We start from the raw sequence: 22704 nt of genomic DNA, 5'->3' as shown, positions 1-22704 counted from the left end.
CCGGCAATACATTCACAGCACCACACCCTGTCAAACACCTGTCTCCTGTGTGCAACTCTTCTTTATCTATGTTCTCTCCTCTGACTGACACTGAGGTCTCTAAACTCCTCCTCTGCAACCACCCCACCACTTGTTCCATTGACCCCATTCCATCACACCTTCTCCAGGCCATCTTTCCGTCCATCTTACCTGGACTCACACACATAATTAACACGTCTCTACTTACAGGTACTTTTCCCACTACATTTAAGCAGGCTCGAGTAACCCCGCTGCTGAAAAAACCTGCACTTAACCTCACATAATTAGAACACTACAGACCAGTCTCTCTCATCCCATTCATGGCAAAAACACATGAAAGGGCAGTTTTCAATCAAATCTCTCACAGAACAAGCTGCTGGATGACAATCAGCCAGGATTCAAAAGTGGACACTCCACTGAGACTCCCTGCTGTCAGTTACTGAATTCTGAGTTCTGAATTCTGAATTCGCTGAGATCATCCGTTCTGATTCTGCTGGACCTATCTGCAGCCTTTGACACAGTCAACCATCAGATCCTACTCTCCACCCTCTCTACTCTGGGCATCACAGGATCTGTGCTTGACTGGTTTAACTCCTATCTCTCAGGTAGGTCCTTCAAGGTAGCCTGGAGAGGTGAGGTATCCAAGCCACATCAGTTACTTACTGGGGTACCTCAGGGATCAGTGCTTGGGCCACTTCACTTCTCTATATACACAACATCACTGGGACCCATCATTCAGTCACATAGTGTCTCTTATTACTGCTACGCTGATGACATGCAACTCTACTTGTCTTTCCAGCCCAACGACACCACAGTGACTGCTCGATTCGCTGCCTGCCTGGCAGACATCTCGGCTTGGATGAAGGAACACCACCTGCAACTCAACCCGGCCAAGACCGAACTCCTTGTCTTTCCAGCTAACCCTGCTGTTGAACACAGCATCACCGTGCAGCTGGGTACAACTACAGTATCACCTTCCAAAACTGTCAGAAATCTAGGAGTAACCATCGATAACAAGCTAAATTTCACAGACCACATCTCAAAGGCTGAAAGATCATGTAGATTTACAACTCTACAATATCACCAAAACACTTTCCCGGACTTTCAGTTTCATCATACCACGTTGGTGGAATGACCTTCCCAACTCCATCCGTGAAGCTGACTCACTCTCTTCAAAAAACTACGTAAAATACATATTTTCCATGAGCACTTAACCAATCACCAAAATAATTGTACATTCTTGTTGCACTTTAATCTGTTTTGTATACTATTCTGATGCTAGTGAAACTTTGTAGTAGGACACTTTTCATACCACTGTCTCCTAAAGATTATGTTTTCCTCTTTTGTAAGTCGCTTTGGATAAAAGCGTATGCCAAATGAATAAATGTAAATGTAATTATGTCGGAATTACTGTAATTATGAGATTCTGACTTGTAAAAAGCATTCATGTCTTTGAAGAACTTATAATTACAAGTAAACAATGCTTCTATGAAAGCATTCCATATTAATGTAAATATGGCAGTGGCTTCAACAGTTAAAGGTAGTGAACACATATTTCTGTTTGATATGCTGTAAAGTAGTTCAAGGGAAAGGAGGAGGATGATATAAATAATATTGTAATGAGAAACTTAAAACAAGGACACAAATACACATGATGGACAAGTCCGTAAACTATCTCTCTCTCCCGCATGATCCTCTGCAGTCGACCTTTATCCCTCTCGGGAGGCTTGATTAGCCTAATACGGGACCGGGTGTGTAGGATCATGCCCCGGCCCCGCCCTCCGCCCTCCGCCCTGCCACATATGCCATTTTATTATACCATTGTTACTTGGAGCTTTTTCTTTGTTCTTACAGCTCTGAGTAGAATCTCAGAATTGTCATCTTGTTATTGGAGTAATTCCAACACGACATAAACTAAGTATAATTGTCAAAAAATGCTAATATAAACAAACACACACATGGTCTTTAATCTGCTTTAAGTTGCTCTTTCTTTGTCTGCCTGTCTATCTGTCCACCTTTATCTGTAAGAGTCTTCAAAATTCACACTATTAAAACTATTTAAAACTTTCAGACAAGGCTTTCTCAAGCCAATATCAAAGTTTGTCTTCACAGTCTAGTTTAATCTTACCATACCAAAGTTGTGAAATATTGCAGAAGAGTTTAAAGATGGTTTATCCTTCTTGAAATAGCAAATGACTATTTCTAGCATTACTTTTTATGTAATGTAAAATAAATAAATGATTAACCTGCACTTTAAGATATTCAAAGTTCCAATAGTTATAGTTAATATATATTTTTTGTGCATACATCAATTCAATAAGCACATTAAAAAATATATTGTTGCAAGTATAGCATCCTACTGGCTCACCTAATAGTAGCTGTACTGACAAAAGCAAATTATTTCACTGTTGCAAACTGTTTAGAAAATTTAGATTTATGCTTTTGAAAAATTCTTAATCAGACAAGATTCTGTCTTGTATTATGTATATGCATTACACAGTCTATCACTACTGTGTAGAAACAATGTTATCATATTCTAATTGGATGGGGTTATTTCATATTTCTATTGTGTGTGGGTTTTTTTTCTTGGTTTTTTCTCTCCATTAAGTGCAATTAAGACATGGCCTATGTGGGCAGACAATTGTATATGTTGAGGAGCCAGTCTCATTTTGTTTAATTATCTGAAAATTTTATTAATTAAACTCTGATCACTTAGAACAACTCCTTTTTGTCTAACAGGGAGTCATGACAGAGACAAAGCTGTGTGTTTGTAGATGTGAATTGTGCATGTGTTTGTGTATTGACGTGCACTCTTGCACTCACAATGACAATGGCACAACAGACTTGAGGCCAGTCAGAGATAAGGCAGGAATCATGGGCTCTGCCACCATAGTGATGTGATTAGGGTGTGTTTACTGCAGAGGGACCTGTCAGACATGCCAGCGGAAAATGTCACCCACTGCAGCACAAGTCACCAAATTGATTAATGTGCACTCACTGCCACACAAACACACACAACCCTACATCCAGTGTCATGTACTACACTGATACAAATAGGATTGTATATACTGTATAAATATAGTGGCAAGAAAAAATATGTGAACCCTTAATGGGATTACCTGCATTTATGTTTAAATTTGTCTTAAAATCTGGCTTGACCATCTAAGGTACAATAATGAACAAACATAATCTATTTTAACTAATAACACAAATAATTGTATTGTTCTTGTACATATAGAATACATCATTCAAACATTCACAGTGTAGGTTGGAAAAAGTATGTGAACCCCTAGACTTGATGATATCAACAAAAGCTAATTAGAGTCAGGAGTTGGCAAACCTGGCATACAATTAATGAAACAAGATTGGCGGTGTGGGTTAGAGATACTTTGACATTGTTGTGGCAAAAAATTATTAACCAACCATTATCACTGCGTAAGAGACACGCTGAATCAAACAGTCTTTTAAAATAATTTATTCTAGCAAGAAGGATCCAGTCATCACACAGGAGTTAATCTGTGCCATGAGTGAGATCACAATTTCTACAACAACATATAAAAAGCACTCAAGCATTTTTAATTTGCAATACACATGAAGCATCTGCTGATGTGGACCATGCTTCACAAAAAAGAGATTTTCACTTTGGTTAAAAAGTTATCTCAAAGAGCTTAGATATTCATCTGTCCACAGTTAGACAAACTGTCTATAAATGGAGACGATTTAGTACTGTGGCTACTCTCCCTAGAATTGGCCGTCCAGTCAAGATGACTCAAAGGGCACTCTGCAGAATGCTCAATGAGGTAAAAAAGAAACCTAGAATGACAGCTAAAGATTTGAAGGAATCATTGGAACTGGAAAACATCTCTGTTCATGAGTCTACTATATGGAAAACATTAAACAGGCATGATGTCCATGGAAGTACAGTGGAGGGTGCATCATGATTTGGGGCTGCTTTGCTGCTTCGGGGCCTGGACTGATTGCCATCAACGAGGGAAACATTTATTTCCAAGTTTATCAAGATATCCTACAGGATAATGTCAGAACGGCTGTGTGCTTTCTGAAGCTCAGCAGACGTTGAGTGATGCAGCAGGACAATGACCCTAAACATTGAAGTAAATCCACTACAGAAGAAACATTGAACATTGTGCAGGTCTAAGCTATCGAAAACTATTGGTTGAGGTTATTGCTGCAAAAGGAGGATTGACCAGTTATTAAATCCAAGGGTTCACTTACTTGCACTGTGAATGTTTAATGAGATATATACAATAAAGACATAAAAGGTTATAATTGTTTGTCTATTCTTGTGAATTTGATGAAGATGTGATCACATTTTATGACCAATTAATGCAGAAAAAGGGTTCACGTACTTTTTGTTGCCACTGTATATACACAATGTGTATAAAAGTTCATTTTAATTAGCACTTTTAAAGGTATACGTTTTGGGGATTACTTCTTTATTTTACAAAATTGTCAATTATGTGCCATTATTATTATTCCATTATTTATGCTGGACATTTTAAAAGGTTTATTAGCCCTGTCTTGCCCAAAACATCTAAAGAATAAGAACCCTTTTAAAAACATTATACAATAAAATGTCTAAAAACATTCCAGCTCCTCGGAGGATTCTGCTTGATGAATCTATCTCATTTAGCACCTCAAAAACAGCCACAGATGACCTTTGTTTAATTTTTCTCCACCACTTTCCAAGTTGGCTGTGACAGGGCAGAGGGCGGGTTTCGGCACCAGCTTAAAGGGGTTAATGGAAAGGAGGAGGCGAGAACTGGCTTGACAATATAAATAATATTTTAATGAAGAACTTAACCAAAAGACAAACACACACAAGTGTCGGACAGCTGCCCGAAAATCTCTCTCTCTGTCCCACTGCAGTCTCCAGTCAGCCTTTATCCCTCTCTGAGGCTTGATTAGGCCCCGCCCTCCACCCTGTCAAATTGGCCTTTCATTATTGCTGTGACCTTTGAGGACTTAAAGGCCATTTACACATGTTAATTTTCAATGAGAGGCATGCGAAAAGCTGCACATTTTTGCTAGCAGGGCACATATGTGCCTTGGCGTAGTGGAGTTCTAGTTTATTGTAACTATGGCAACAGCCAATCCTAAAAATCGTGTCATGAGCACTGCCTTTACAACACAAAACACTTCCATTACAAGAGACATTTTTGGCTTTCTGCATTCTTTGTGAAACAGCCTTAAGAGCCCTGTCAATGTTAATTGTAAAAAATATAAGGGAAACACAACTTTTTGTTTGTATATTCCTTTACTTGTATATTGTTAACCATATTGTAACCAGCACATTGTAATAGCAATCAGATTCATTCATATTCAAGTTAAAGGTGCACTCTAATTTTTTATCTATGTCTTAGACTTACTGACACCTAGTGGTGTGGATGCAGCATTATTCAAATAGCATTAGTTCCCTTACGACTCAGTACACTTGACTTTGCGTCACTAAGCTGATGCATATGGGGAGTGTCCTTCTACGCGATTTAGTTGAAACCTCTCTACAATAACGGCAATTCTAAAATTGGCAATGTTGCTTGAGCCCTTTCAGGCGAAGCTGTGTGCTATAATAGTGGAATCACCATTCCTAAGAATTTTCTTCTTTCATGAGAGCGATTCAACTCTTGTCTAGAAGCCCTCTACTGCTTCACCATCGACATACACGAGTCAACGGGCGGTATCTTCACAGCAACAAGAAGACTCTCCACTTCCCTGCAGTGTTCCGGCTAACATTTACTCCGCCATGACGCTTCGCTGGTGAACGTGCCGCTTCAGCTTCCTGATTTCCTGCAGTGCTTCTTATAAGCTTTTGTGTTATTGTGTATAACAGCTGTTTTTTGGGAAAGAAATATTGTTCTTCAAAATGTTGTTCAATGTGTTGTTTTCTATGTCTCACATTAATCACGTGCAATAAAGTTTGCACATTATGCACAACCGCTTCCCAATGGTGAGCAGTCCATTATATCATGGATGAACATACAAAGATTGCAAAAAGAGTACAGCGCTTGCACGAGACACTCACAATTTTCAATAAAGAGCTTTCCCACTTCAAAGCCCACACATTATTTGCAACCACTTCCCAATGGTGAACAGTGCATTACATAATGTTATGAACATACAAAATTGCCCTCCGTCCCGTTATGCATACGCATGGCGAGCTCTTACTGGCATTTCGACTGGGTGCTAAAAATGATCCACCATAGTTATACGATCCAATTTGCACATCCGCCTCCTTGTTTCAAAGGTGTTCTGTCTTCCACAGTTCCAGAGCTGGTGTTTACAACGATCGAACAAAATTCGTGTACCATAAAACCATTTTTATGGTACCATTAAAAGTGAACTCTGCATTAGACATGTAGTTTTTACCGTCTTATCTAGTTTTGATTAAAAAAAAAAAAACATTTTTTCATTCACAGAAGTAGGCCTATAGGTCAAGGTTTATTAAAAGAAGTTCAATAAAAGAAAATAGTAGGCAATAAAATAAAATAATAGGCAATAATTTGGCAATAATACATAGGCCAATATTAGTCAATATTAGAATTGCCCGTTATTGTAGAGTGGTTTCAACTAGGTCGTGTAGAAGGACACTCCCGATATACGTCAGCTTAGTGACTCAGGGAACCGAGGTAGCATATGTAACCGAGGCATTTTCAGTTACAGATGCCTTTGCAGAAATTCAATATTCACTGTTAGGTTTGATTCATTTTATCCAATGAGAGAAAGTGTCCAATAACAGGGTTACTAAGATTAAGCAAGTAATATTTGGCTGGTCATGTGATCCAAAAATGGCCGCCCCATGAGAAGACCCTCTTCATGCAAACTAAAGCAGCTTTTTATAAGGGTACTACTATGAATGGAGTCTTTATCTCATGTGAGCTGTCATGATTTATACATAAAATATTTTTTTTTTTATCCATTTCTTGAAGAGTACAGCTTATAATGAGGAAAACAAAACCTGAGTTAACCTTTAAGGCTGGATGAACACCCACATTCATTTTTAAAAACAAACACAAACACACACACATTCTCTTTTCTGGAGTCATGCATATTATCATCACAATACACTGCTGTGGCAGAATGTAAGAAAACAAGACTGAATGAATTGAGTAAAGAACATCTATGGCTTCTTTCACACAGGTGAAGAATACGGTGGTCAGTCCTATTTAAGAGTGCCAGATTGTTCACACACTATAAGGTTATGAACAAGAGTGACAAGCGCATTCTATAACCATGACTGATCTGGTAAAAATTGCAAATTTTTGTGACTGAATTTAGAATAAAAAAAAAAAAGTCTGCTTTGTGAACAGAATAGCAGAGGACAACTAGTTGTCTGTCACATAATTCAATGAGATAACTTACATTGCTTGTATTTTTTAAGCCTCAATTGGACTAATTTATTAAATAACAGTGTGTCAATTGTGTCAATATTACTGGTGGTATTCATGGCTAATGTGAGAATAGGAAAGGGTTTGCTCGTTTGTTCATTCATTATTTGATCCAGTCCTGTAAACTGTCACACCTGTTAGTAAGTCAATGCTAAGCACTGTTTTTGTGAACATTGCTTATTGTGATTCAGAAAAACACACCTGAACAAAGCTGAACATTCACAACAGCATTTTTTGAATGAATAATTTGTTTGCCAAGGCAACAATTTTGACATTAAGTGACATTCTAAAACAGGAAGCAGAAAGGATATGTCACAGAAGCGGGTTAGAGAAGCTTTTAGCTGGGGTCATAGCTCTGAACTCTGAGCTATAATTAATTAGAGATCCTTGTCAACAGACTCCAAACACATCAGTTGTTATACATGTAGACTACAAATGAGGCACTGTGTATTTATTCCCCTGTTCCAGACAGGCAAATATCTCACATTTAAGGTTTTGCCTGAGGCAATGGGCCACCATTTGGTCCTTCACATGCAAATATCTGTGAGTACTTGCATCTCGTAATAAGATATCCAAACTTGAGACCATACTGTGATTCTTAGACTGTTGCTGATCTACATGTATGTTCAATTCCCAGTCAGATATTAAAGGGATAGTTCACCCAAAAATGTGTTACATTTTTCTCACCCTTATGTTCTTCTAGACCTGAATGAATTATTTATTTTTTGTTGTGAAGCACAACAGAAGCAGAATGTGAACTTTAGTGACCATTGACTTTCATTGCATCTTTTTTCCATACAATAAATGTGAACAGCTTGATCTCATGAAATTTACGTGACAATTGGCAACAAACCAAAATTACGTGCTTGATTACATGTTTGGCTGCAGAAAGTCCAACACTCTATCAGGTGAGCTACCACAGAAGCTAATCACATTGGAATAAATGTGTAATAGTAGGTGGGTCTGTAATACAAGCTGTAAACTGTAAAGTGTTTTGATAACATAGCAGGGTGTGAATAATAGCGCGAAAAAACTAAAGTCAAGTGTTTCTAAAGTCATGAACAGCCATAGTACCCGTGATTTGTGTGAAAGTCAATAAAATGCATAGTATTGTAATGCCTCTAGTGTTCATTTCACCAGGAAACTCAGTTTGCAAAAATCTAGTTATTGTAATGTTCATTTGACGAGAATTCCATTTTCCAATACCATTTTCCTTTTGTGTTCCATGGATGAAATACAGTCATCACAGGTTTCACAGAATTATAGAATTTTCATTTCTGGGTCAGCTATCCCTTTAAGTGGATCAAAGCTGAATTCAAGCAAACACATCATGCTTGCACAGATTCTAATTACACCACCGGCAGCATTTACAGATGTCTGGACAGAGTGAAAGTCCCCTTATATAATTAATATCCAAAGGGTTAAATTCCATGAACAGGCAAATCTGTCTATGCCTGAAATAATAAATGGTAGTCACTCCAAGGCTCCATGGAGGTGTATTGGCCCGCTATGGTTGTTGTCCACAGGGCTGGTCACCACTTCTGAGGTCTGACTCAGCTTCTATACTTGCCCCCCCTCTCCTGGCAGAGAGTCTGTCCAATGATTTGGGGGAAGAATTATGAGTCCTTCTACAAAAGCAGCTGGTTATGTCTGCTCGGAACGAAGGCGTGAAGAAGCCATATATGACCGGATCGCAGCATGTGTTGAGGTTGCCGAAGACAAAGAGTGCATGATGGACGTATTCTGGCATCACCTGCAGCATACGAGGCTGGAACCAGTACCAGATGCCAAGGAGGTAGTAGGGAGTCCAGCACACAACAAAGGATGCCACAATAATGATGGTCATCTTTAGGGTCTTCATTCGTGCTTTTGGGATTATGTCCATTCCACTGCATCTCAGACAAGGTTCCTCACCTAGAAATGCAAAATACTTTAGGACTAGCGACATACAGTATGGCAATGACCAAGTTTACATAATTTTCCAATTAAGGACCATATTCTGGTTAAGCCTTAATTCTAAAAAAGACATTTACCCGCACCATAGCTAATAGAATATTCCTGTATATATATACATGTAATCAGCTTAATCTGACTAAATTAAGACATGCACATTATTTTCTATTCTCTTTTGGACATGCTCTCTCTTGCCATTTATTATGCTGCATTTTAGTAAATTGGAAAGTAATTTAATCAATTCATTAATTTCCCATTATCAATTGAGGATTAATAACAATAACACAAAATAAATTCAAATACAAATTTAGGCCATGAAGTTTCTTTTAATGTCTGTAAAATGTTAGTCACAAATGTTGTATTATCCTTGCTCTAAAGATGTGTTTCAGAACTGTCTATATCTAAAATCACATAGAATTACCTTTCCTTGGCATGTGCAGAAATATATGAATGTTCATTGGATATTTTGAATAAAATATTTCTGATTAATACAGGCATACATTTGTCATATTTAGATTTATAGAAACCTGGTTATGGCTTATTCTTGTTATGGCCATTAGCTTAAAGGGATAGTTCACCCCAAAATTAAAATTAATTCATTATTTACTCATCCTCGTCTTGTTCTAAGTCAGTGTTTCCCTACCTTTTTGCTATAGGTACCCTCACAGCACCTTCATCGACACAAAATCAAAGATAAGTACCAAAGACTACATTTTTTACATTATCATTAATGTTGCTTATTAATTACATTAATGATAATAATCAATTATATTTCAGGGATATTTTAGTTATAATGTCCATTTTGATTACATATGAAAGAAAATGTATCTTAGCTAATGCTGTTAATTGTATTGAGGATCTTCTAACTTGGCACATTTCAGCCTGGTCTCATGAAATGTACGTGAGCATAGCAACATTTTTGCAAAACAGAAATGATGTGCTTCATAACACATTTGGATGCACTTTTCAAGTGAAATGTCAAGCAGGGGTGCCAAAACTGAGAAAAATTAGGATGTTTTCAGACAAGGTTTTGAGGTAAATTTTAGATGGTTTTATTAAAACGTACCTCCCTAAACTATAAAGTTACCTTAAACTTAACAAATAGTGTCCGAAAAGAGAAATGAGAGTTTAAAAAAACCAACATCCTTACGCTTAACCAACACCTAACCTTAACGGTAGTATTTTAAAATGCAGAAGCAAAATGAAAAGCAAATTATCTGAAGAAACCACATCAATTTGTGTCACGTGTCAGCTTGAATTCTTGTCTGGTTTTGAACTGCAGTCGTCCAAGTAGAAAGTCGAATGGTCTATGAGGAGAGCTACCACCAAGGTAATCATGTTGGAATAAGTGTATAGATGTTGATGGGTCTGTAATACAAGCATTAATATGTATACAGTGGGTACGGAAAGTATTCAGACCCCCTTAAATTTTTCACTCTTTGTTATATTGCAGCCATTTGCTAAAATCATCTAAGTTCATTTTTTTTCCTCATTATTGTACACACAGCACCCCATATTGACAGAAAAACACAGAATTGTTGACATTTTTGCACATTTATTAAAAAAGAAAAACTGAAATATCACATGGTCCTAAGTATTCAGACCCTTTGCTGTGACAGTCATATATTTAACTCAGGTGCTGTCCATTTCTTCTGATCATCCTTGAGATGGTTCTACACCTTCAATTGAGTCCAGTTGTGTTTGATTATACTGATTGGACTTGATTAGGAAAGCCACACACCTGTCTATATAAGACCTAACAGCTCACAGTGCATGTCAGAGCAAATGAGAATCATGAGGTCAAAGGAACTGCCTGAAGAGCTCAGAGACAGAATTGTGGCAAGGCACAGATCTGGCCAAGGTTACAAAAAAATTTCTGATGCCCTTAAGGTTCATAAGAGCACAGTGGCCTCCATAATCCTTAAATGGAAGACGTTTGGGATGACCAGAACCCTTCCTAGAGCTGGCCGTCCGGCCAAACTGAGCTATCAGGGGAGAAGAGCCTTGGTGAGAGAGGTAAAGAATAACCCAAAGATCACTGTGGCTGAGCTCATGAGATGCAGTCGGGAGATGGGAGAAAGTTGTAGTAAGTCAACCATCACTGCAGCCATCCACCAGTCGGGGCTTTATGGCAGAGTGGCCCGACGGAAGCCTCTCCTCAGTACAAGACACATGAAAGCCTGCTTGGAGTTTGCTAAAAAACACCTGAAGGACTCCAAGATGGTGATAAATAAGATTCTCTGGTCTGATGAGTCCAAGATAGAATTAAGGCCAAAAAGTTCTAAGCGGTATGTGTGGAGAAAACCAGGCACTGCTCATCACCTGTCCAATACAGTCTCAACAGTGAAGCATGGTGGTAGCAGCATCATGCTGTGGGGGTGTTTTTCAGCTGCAGGGACAGGACGACTGGTTGCAATCGAGGGAAAGATGAATGCGGCCAAGTACAGGGATATCCTGGACGAAAACCTTCTCCAGAGTGCTCTGGACCTCAAACTGGGTCGAAGGTTCACCTTCCAACAAGACAATGACCCTAAGCACACCGCTAAAATAACGAAGGAGTGGCTTCACAACAACTCCGTGACTGTTCTTGAATGGCCCAGACAGAGCCCTGACTTAAACCCAATTGAGCATCTCTGGAGAGACCTGAAAATGGCTGTCCACCAACGTTTACCATCCAACCTGACAGAACTGGAGAGGATCTGCAAGGAGGAATGGCAGAGGATACCCAAATCCAGATGTGAAAAACTTGTTGCATCTTTCCCAAAAAGACTCATGGCTGTATTAGATCAAAAGGGTGCTTCTACTAAATACTGAACAAAGGGTCTGAATACTTAGGACCATGTGATATTTCAGTTTTTCTTTTTTAATAAATGTGCAAAAATGTCAACAATTCTGTGTTTTTCTGTCAATATGGGGTGCTGTGTGTACAATAATGAGGAAAAAAAATGAACTTAAATGATTTTAGCAAATGGCTGCAATATAACAAAGAGTGAAAAATTTAAGGGGGTCTGAATACTTTCCGTACCCACTGTATATATAAATATAATTTTTCAAAAGATGCATTAGAATAAAAATGTCTCGATATCATAACAAAGCAAGGTCTGAGTAAAAGGGAGAAAAATAAGTGTTTATAAAGTCATAATTAGCCAATGAAGTCATGATTTGAGTGAAAGTGAATAAAACACACAGATGTTATAGCACCTCTAGTGTTCATTTCTCCTGGAAACTGCAGGGAATTGTACCTGGTGACACGAATAACAAGTTTTGCAAAAATGGTAAATGGATTCACGTTTTCACTACGAGACCAGGTTGATTAAAAAAACATTATTCAATGACAAATGGATTGGATTTTTGGACACACATTACACAGAACGAGTCAAACCAAACTTTTACTCTCAACATGCAGTGAAAAGATCTAGCAGCCAAACATTGCAAAGAATAAAAAAATTGAAATCGGGATGGTTCAAATGGAGATCGTGATTAATTGGAAAATGTAGCTTTATACCATTTTTTTTAACATAATAAAATACAATTATTTTCACCTAGCTACACTACTTACAAAGAATAGCTTACATAGCAGCCATAGTTATTACATGAGAACACTGCAAATTACCTTTTCCTTTACCACGGGGCATCTGGCGGTTGATTTCCACCAGGATTCGAGTGTAGCAGAAGCTCATGACAAGCAGAGGGAACACATAGAGGGTGACAAAGTGGAACATGTTGTAGGCTGTCTCCTGCCAGCGCTGCTGGAAGCTTCCATGTGTGACACACTGCACAAAGTCTACTTCTTTAGCTTTAATTGCCCTGAAAATAAACAACTGAAAGAATGAAAAAAGAAAACAGGAGTTGATAAGGAGAGAGCTTTTGTTTAAGAGAAATCACTAAAAAGAACATTAATTGACTTTTGTTTATCTGGGCACTTGCAGCTTAATCACTTTGTAAACTTCTGATTAAACATGATATTGTCAGGTTGACTTCAGAACTATGCTGAACAATAAAGAAAAGCATAAAAAAGAATGACTAATAAGGTCTAGCAAACATATCTGTTTTTTTATTTTCAATGTACATATTGAAAAAAGTGCAAAGGGCAGTGAATTAAAAGTGAATCCAACATGAGCAAACGTTTCAGTACATCACTTTCTTTAGTGCTCACCCTTAAAGGAGACCTATTATGCCCCTTTTTACAATATGTAATATAAGTCTCTTGTGTCCCCAATGTGTCTGTGAAGTTTCAGCTCAAAATACCCCACAGATCATTTATTATACCATGTTATCAATGTCTCTTTTTGTGTGTAATCAAAAACACGTGGTTTTTGTGTGTGCAGTGGAAATGAGCTGCTGCTCTCCGACCCTTTCAGGAAGAGGGCTGTGTCTTTACAGCTCGTGAACAGAGTAAAAAAAAAAAAAATCTGCTCTCTGCCTTACATTACTTCAGGCAGATGTTTCACAAGCAACAGAATTGGCAAAAAAAGTGATTGATATTTAGTTAAAGTTTTACATAGTATTGCTAGCTAATGTTTATTTAGCAGGTTTTACAGAAACTGGCAAAAAACTTTTATATAAAAAGAAGAGGCTCGTCGATGACGGTCACTACAGCATACTACATATACTATAGCAACAACAAATCATAACCAATATGACTGACAGTGTAAATACCAAAGTTCAGCCAAATGAACCAGAGTCGGACACTGAAGAAGGAGAGACTCCGGCAGAAGTCACAACTGTGAGAATGAAACAGGACGTTTCTGAATGGTCAATTGACACTACACAGTTGTGGTGAGTCAGTCTGGCAACCAACATCCCTCGTAGTACTGATATGTTGTGCAGATGTGCTGACCTTTGCGAGTAAACATTCCACTTTTAGTACAACTCTCTTATGTTCACAGAAAACTTACATATTTTTTAAAAAGACAATCACCTTACTGTATTGTGCATAATAAAGGTGCGGTTATGAATTATACAGACAGTAAGCTAAAAATAACAACATGGCTCTGGTCTCCTTGAATACAATCAGAGACAATGGTAACTTTAGCTGCATTAGCCATGGAATCAGCTAACAAGCACATTCGGAAAGGCGATTTGTAAACAGTCACAAAATACAAAGTGTGATACTTGCATCTTCAGGATATAAAGCTGGAACATGAACAGTTGGTACTGATCCATGCTTGAGAATAAAACAAATTGAAAATCCTGCTTTATATTGACACTCATTCACAAAGCAGTGCGGTGTAAAATAATTTGCACAAACATACACACATTTTTGTATGTTTTGGGGCACGTTTCCTTCAAAAACAAAATTTGTCTACTGCAAGACTCTTATGTTCAATTTTACAGCCAACAACAGAATACTTATGACGCTTATGAAGCTAAGACATTATTCGTCGCACTTTATCTGCTCCAGCATGGAAAAAAATGGTGTACTGTGTGTAGATCTCTCAGGGAAGGATCTCTAAGATAATAGGGTGGAGTCCATCACCAGTCGTGGTTGAGGCCGCTCTAACATGACATCACTTCAGAGCAGAAACAAAAGCCATTCATTTTGACACACTGTTTTTGATTAATAGAAATATAAGAAAGAGGAGTGGTTGGACTTTTAACATTGTAGGGTGGTTGTGTACACACACTGCCGACTCACATTTATGTACAAACAAAAAAATTTTGCATAATAGGTCCCCTTTAAACAACAATACATCTTTTCTTTATAGACATCTAATCAGGAATTGAGACCAACTGAACCTGATTTTACTCTTAAAGTGCCAAAGCTTAAATATTTTAGACATTGCAGAATAAAAAAATAAATAAATACAAATAGCATCTCCCCAAACAAGACTCATCTCCTCATTCAATCCACCTATAGCTAAGGATTTCAATTCAAATATCCAAAATGCCTCTCTCTGTAATGTTTTTTATACAGAATATACACTGAATATCTGCAACATATTCCTGATCAACACCAGTTCTATGTGAATCCTCTCAATCCACAAGAACTTGAAATCTTTAAACAAATGTTTAGCAGACTTAAAATGACGAAAAACACATTTGTCATGTGTAAATTTGATGGAGGATCTTAGGCAATTCATAAATAAAGCAAAAAATATTTAGCCTTTTTCATTTAAAAAATAATGAATAATGAATAATGTATTTCTTAAACAGAATACTGTTTGCAAAAAATGGATTGTTCTTAAAAATGCATTTTTCCTCCAAATAGCACAAATATAGATTATTAACATAATCATTGACCATTGTGGCACCATGGCTGTCCCTTTCTGTAAAAAAAAAAAAATGTAAGAAAAATTCTCTCGTAATTCTCGTAAGTACCAATTTAGCCATATCTATAATAAACTCAGTAGAAATCATTATCATTCATAACGGAAATCAAGAAAATGTCCAAGAAAATGAGGCAACAGACCCTCAGTATACTGAAATCGACACGTTGCTTTCAAATGTTTTTATTTATTTTATCAACCAAAACACTAAGTAATGTCCCCGATCAGATATTTTTGCATCAATACTTGTGTGAGCACATTTCCCTCCAGTGCTACTCATAGTTCATTGTGTGAGCAACCTCTGAGACATTGGTTCTGGTCTGGTGGGAACCAGGAAGTAATCATATTCATATGAACAATAGGGAGCATGATTCGAAGGTTGCATTTTCCCTCTAAAATGATCATTTTACTCCACTGACGGTTAGGTTTACAGTTGATAGATATGTAGAGCTGTCAAAATTAACATTTTAACGCATGCGATTAACTGAAAACATTTAACACATTACTTTTTCTTAATCGCAATTAGCACATTTAATGTTAATAGTGCATAAACCAGCAAAAACACTGGTGGGACGAGAGCGGAACTTTTGTGATGTGTCCTTCAGTAGTCATTGCTTTGATGCACACAACACAACACACAAAAAACAGCGATGGGAAAAGATATCTTAACGCTATTTGTGTGTAAAAACCAAGACTTATCACAGAAAGCAAGTACGGTACTTTGCAGCCTCTGTAAGGTGCAATTTAATTACCACAGAAGGAGGTCAAGTCTTTACTATTGCAAAAACACAGAATGAGACGTTATTGACTGCACCGCTTTTCATGTGGTGTTCAAAGCGGCACTTGGCGTTGCCGTTGAAGCCCTGATGGAAATCAAGAACATGGCTGCCAATTGCTGCAGCAAAGTGAATAGACACAGTCTGCCAGCTGATTAGTATTGTGGAGGATGTGAGAATAAGAGATTTAATGCCCATAGCACTGAAAATGCAACCTATGGGGAGACTAGTTCTTTCAATTAGTCAAACTCCCACTTAAACTTCAGGAAACATTTACTGTTACTTGAACTGGTGCTATTATAGTGCATTTCTATGTTTGAAAAATGTTAATAAAACATTAAAATTGTTACATATTTTTTAGTTTTCTTTCCTATAAAAAGAAAGAAATGCATTTTGACAAGAAAAGTTGTATATACAGTGTCAAATTTCAGCGTTTTAAAATATGAGATTAATCAAGATTAACTATGAACAATTATGCAATTAATTGTGATAAAAACTTGTATCGGCTGACAGCATTAAAAATATGCATTCCTTTTAACTGTATTATATAATTTAACTAAAAATACAAATGTTCACATTTTTGCCTTTACTATTTAACTTTAAATGGTCCTGTAGTGTGTCAAATTACGTTTTAAAAGTACAAATATTTCATGTTGTCTCTTAATTGAAAGAATTTACAAAATGCTGTTTAAATTTTTTTTTAAGATGCAGTATAGTGTGTCACACTGCAGTACATGCCACTTTCCCCAAAGTATTTCACAACAACTACCCAACAGTATCAAAACGTTTTCATGTCATGAATGCTTCTGTTGTGTTCTGGTGTAAGAAAGCTGTGTTGTTCTTGCTACTAATCCATTATGTGAGTTCCTCTGTGGACCGTGTGGTGTAAAATGAATTCTGAGGAAAAATGCACAAAAACATTCTATCCTTGTTGGACTAGATTAACTTAAAATAAATCTTGCCATGTTATCACCTTGTGCTTTCATATAAAGAAAATGGATATGCTCTATGCTGGCATTATTTATCTATTCAGTGTGCCTCTCTGTATTTTCTCACACAATTTATCAGGTACCACACAGCGTGACAGAGGGAAGCCCCACAATTTTTTCTCAGACTTGTGGAGGAGTGCGCATGGAATACAGGAGTGGAGGTGGAAGTGAGAGCAACTATAGATCTATTGATTCAACTCACTGCCCACCCTCTTGTCTTCAGAGTTACATCACTTTCCCATTATCCATGGCTGACTTAACTGACCTTGTCTCAGAGTGGCTTCTTTGTCTCCCTCTTAATGATTTTAAAAGCCATGGTCACATCCACAGCTGCTAAAAATGACATCTTGTGCATCACTGGGATTAAGAACGAGGAGAGAAACCTTTCTATCAGAGGGGAAGATGAGAAGATCAGACTGAAGAAAATTACTCAGGCCTTTTAAAAGTTTCAGAAAAATGCCCAGAGACTAGTGTAGCAGGACAAATAAGATTTATAATCAATGAAGCAAGTGCTCACAAAAGAGTATCTGATCCAGGGTCAGTTATTACACCTCTTCAAGCCACAACTAATTACTTAAAAGAAATGCTAGATGACTATAGGGAAATGCTTTGTGTGGTATACTTAAAGTATCCTGAAGGTGGTATCCTTGGAAAAAAAAAATACGGTCTGCGTAATTTTTATTTAATTAACTTTGAAACAAAACAAAATGTTATTTATTTTGGATATGTGCCATCCAGCACTTTTCTTCCTTAAAGGTGAAGTGTGTAATTTCAAAACACATCCTTAATCTGCCATTTGTTGAACAAACACATAGGTCCACCCACAACTCAAGCCATCGGTTGAGCCAATGTTACTATGTCAGACTGGGGTGCGTTTCCCATACAAAGATATATCTCACTGCTTAACCACCATAGTACAATGCACATTAAAAAAAATTAACTAGTTAGTGAAGACTGTTTTCTGAAACCGTAGAAACTACCACGTTGGTTCAACACGTGGTGGTCATGGGTGGTGGCCACCCCTGATTGAAGCTTGGCCACCCCTCTGGCCATCCCTGTTGTGCAAAGCACTTTTGACAACACTGACAGACAGGTGACTTTTTGTTCACCGCTCTATGACGCAAACAGTCTGTGCTATTCAGGCTGAACAGCTGCAAACCCTCCACACGGCACAAACCTCTGTGTGTAGACGACCGTTGCAGTGTATGGGATCAAAATCCAGCTAAATGTTGTGCGGTCAAGGATCCAAAAATAATAAGTGTGAATCAAAATAATAAGCGTGCATCGAAAGATAATAAGCGCATATTAAAAAAATAAAAAGCGCAGATCAAAATAATAAGCACAGATAAAAAAAATAACAAGCATGAATCAAAAATATATAAACCTATTTAAAATATGCTGCAAATTATTATTAATATTTTTTTAAAGTCATCAGAATTGCAAACAAAATCATGTTTTTCTTGGTTATATTACAGTTTTTTGTTCTCTCTGACAAATTCTTTGCTTTTGTTTCCAAGTCCTGTGCTTGATTTTACAAAACTTGTGAGTAGAGTTTTTTTAAAATCAGTGGGTGTTTTGCATCCCCATTGGTCCACTAGTTCTTGATCAACACCTCTTCTAGCCATTCGAAGAGGGGAGGTGACGTTATCCCAATGCAACTCTGATGGCTGCTGCTCAATATTATATTATTTGTGGTTGATAGATACACTGCTTGTGTCTGTTTTGAGTATTTTCTGCCAGCTCTAGGAAACAATGTGTTGTCCGAGGAGGCCATTATCATAGTCTGTAAAAACACGTATTGAGTCAGCTGAATTTAGTTAGCCGAGTCTTTAGTTTAGGCATTATTTAAGACATCCTTGTTTGTAGGTTATTGGCTTCATATCTAAAAAATACAACAACAAAAAAACAAGACTGGGTTGGTGTGGATGTTTGATGCATGTTTTTACTAGCTGTACCAATGTATTCACGAGTCCAGAACACAACTTGATCCACTTTTCCACTAAATAAAATCTAGATCCCGACATCAAGGCCTATTACAATACTGATGAATATAGAAATGCTTACAAATAACTGAAAAAAAATAAAATAATCTTTATTATATAAAAAATCTAAAAGGTGTGCATTATTGCTGACACCTACATGCGCACTTTGGAGTTGTAAGTAATTTGCTCATGTTACTGAAGTTGTATACTCTATGTTATGGAAATGTTTGTGAATGTTTTGGATTTGTATGCTCCAATGTTGCTGTATCTTTATAGACATCCTAAATTTGCGACTATTTGTGAATCAAGAACGTCAAGCCAACTTTATTTCATAACTGATTGATGTGGGGACGCTTAATCACTTGTTTCTGATTTCACTGCAGTATCGTGGACAAAGAAACTGCATGAAGCTGTGCCAACAATGCCAACATAGGATCAGTACATAACGGCACATTCAGCAACATGGAAATGTGGATCAAGTTCTGAACTCGCGACTACATTGGTACAGCTAGTACAGCTATGCATCAAACTTCCACACCAACTCAGCCTTGTTTTTTTATATATATGCAGCCAATACATTTTCCTTCTTTTGTATGGCTGTCGTTAATAATGTCATGCATGGGGTGGAGTAATAACTTCTGCAAATATTGAATTATAAATGCTCATTTATATGTACACCAGAATGCTGTTATATACGAGAAAGCTTCTGAAGACACGAAAGCTGCCTTCACTGTGTAATACGACAGATACTTATGCTGTAAAAGATGGGGTCTTGAGCACATATGCACATTTGCAATTTTAAAAAATATATAAACGCATTTTGAAAAAGAGTAAATGAGTTTTGACAGAATTAAAGATATACAGTACATGGAATAAAAGATATAGAAGCCTTAGCGAAGTTAAATGATCAAACTAACAAGAAACTATGTTTCTAACCACACAACTTTGTGATGCTGTTTGCAAATGTTTGTTGTAACTAATGTTTCGGGAAACACCAAATTGTTGAACTATGTTGGTAACTATGGAACTTGCGACCACAGCTAGCTAACAATGCTTTTGGGAAGCACACCCCTGGTCGGGATGCTCAAACAAGCAGAGCAATGATGGTGCCACAGAGCCAGAGTATTTACACTTTTAGGGGGATTCCACCAACACTGATAAAAGTGATAACCTGCAATTGTTACCTGAAGCATCTATTTCTACTTGATCTAACCCATAAAAATACAGTTATGTTGGTGTAATCTTATTTGTAAGCTAAACTGTATTGACTTGAATAAAGCCAGATCATTAAGACGTGACCACATGAAGCACATTTTGCAAGTAACCTGAAAAAAATGTTTTTACAGAGTGGCTTAAGGCCAAGGTATACTTCGGGTGTGCGCATTGCGGATCCCTCCGCGCACAATATGTGTGACTTATAAGCACAGCAGCGCCGCTTCACCGCAGGCCGTATAGATTTGTTTACTCACGCACGCGGTCCTCGTCTATGTGCGTCATCTGCGCGTGCGCTGGCCATTGACTGTCCTAAAAGTCACAAAGCAGTTGTAGTGTGCATGCGTCGAATGCGTTCCTACATGTTCGCGGTCAGAAAAGTATACTTACTAATGCGATGCGGTCGACCGAGAGCGATGCATTCCAGAACGCGCAAAAACGAGGTATACCTGGGCCTTTACTTGTAGTTGTATCTGCATATAAAGCTGTATAAAGTATTTGAACATTGGAAAAGTTACAAACATTAGCTGGATTAGGAGAAAGTATAACTCCCCTTTAAACCCCAATGCACTGTAAACATAAAAAAATTAGCTTAATTTGTTAACTTCTAAATTAACTGGTTTATTCAAGTCAAATAAATGTATTACAATTTTACTAATTTAATTGAACTATTTTAGCTTGCACCAATGACAGAAAAATTTTAAAAGTGAAATCAAGATTTTTTTTTTAATCAGATTTTTTTATTTTTTTATGTTAAAATATTTTCTTTTATCCCAGCTCAGAGACCATTTTTGAAAATCATGATACATCAACTGTCTGAGTTTGGGGCGGGTCTGTTTGTCGATCATTATTTTGTAATTATGTTTAGTGGCAAAGAAATTACACACTTTAGCTTTAATGTGTGCCTTCAAACAAAATGATTATCATCCATCTATAAATCCCCTGAGACAGTTTAGTGCTGGTTTACAACAAGCCAATCCCGCACATGACAACACTCATTAAAATAACATCTTGTTAGTTCACCTACTGTACCTGTGGAGAAGCAAGCAGTATGCTGAGGATCCAAGCAGCCAGCAGCATCCTCCTGTTCCTGCGGCCGGCATCCAGAGCTTTCAACGGGTGCAGAATGGCATGGTGCCTGTCTAAACTCACCACTACCAGGATAAATGCTGTGGAGTGCATGGCAAAGAGCTTGAGGAAGCAGAGCAGTTTGCACATAGCATCACCGGCATACCACTGCACTGTAATGTTCCAAATAGCATCAAGTGGCATAACCACAAACGTCATGACCAGGTCAGCAGTGGCCAGGCTGGCGATGAGAGGCCGCAGGTGGGATGCCAGGTGGCGTCCTCGTCCCTTGGTAACACTGATTAGTACTGAGAGGTTACTGATAGCAGCAAAGACAAAGAGCACCATGGTGGCCACCACGCGGAAACGAGCAGCCACAGTGAATGTGGGCACCTCCCAGACAGGAGGGGAGGTGATTAACACAGAGGAGTTTCCCCAAATGCTTGTGGGACTTATTGACAAGAGAGACAAGTTTCCTGACATCCTGTGAATGGAAAAATAGGGTTTAACCCTAACCCTAACTTTTTTAAATAATGCAGTATTATCACAAATGAATACAGGGTTCACACAATGTCAAATTGTTATAACTATACAACATTTCTGTTTGAAAATGTGTGAATGATGTGATGCTCATTTTGTTTGTCCAGATCAATTAAAGAGATAGTTCACCCAAAAATGAAAATTCTCTCATCATTTATTCACCCTCATGCCATCCCAAACGTGTATGACTTTCTTCTTTTGCTGAACACAAGAAAAAGATCTCAGCTCTGTAGGTCCATAGAATGCAAGAGAATGGGTACCAAAACTTTGAAGGTCCAAAAAGCACATAAAGGCAGCATAAAAATAACCCGTATGACTCCAGTGATTAAATACATTTCTTCAGAAGCGATATGATAAGTCTGGGTGTGAAACAGATATATATTTAAATCTGTGTTTATGTTCATTCTTCTTCTTTTGATTTTGCATTCTTTGTGCATATTGCCACTACTGGGCAGGGAGGATAATTTATAGTAAAAAAAGAACTTAATGAATAT

General features: G+C 37.6%; 1 protein-coding gene across 1 annotated transcript; it reads right to left on the bottom strand.

The window, feature by feature from the left end:
* Positions 1–7896: 7896 nt before the first annotated feature.
* On the bottom strand, positions 7897–22153 carry LOC127619974 (gonadotropin-releasing hormone II receptor-like). Its single transcript, XM_052093017.1, has 3 exons — positions 21635–22153; positions 12988–13195; positions 7897–9335 (listed from the first exon to the last, which is right to left on the bottom strand). Exons 1-3 carry the CDS (start codon positions 22151–22153, stop codon positions 8929–8931), a joined length of 1134 nt encoding a protein of 377 aa, XP_051948977.1. The 3' UTR covers positions 7897–8928.
* Between the last annotated feature and the right edge of the window lie 551 nt (positions 22154–22704).

The sequence above is a fragment of the Xyrauchen texanus genome, chromosome 26 (assembly GCF_025860055.1).
Source record: "Xyrauchen texanus isolate HMW12.3.18 chromosome 26, RBS_HiC_50CHRs, whole genome shotgun sequence".
Lineage (NCBI taxonomy): Eukaryota > Metazoa > Chordata > Actinopteri > Cypriniformes > Catostomidae > Xyrauchen > Xyrauchen texanus.
Note: the sequence above shows the minus strand (reverse complement) of the source record. Positions and strands in the feature narration are given on the sequence as shown.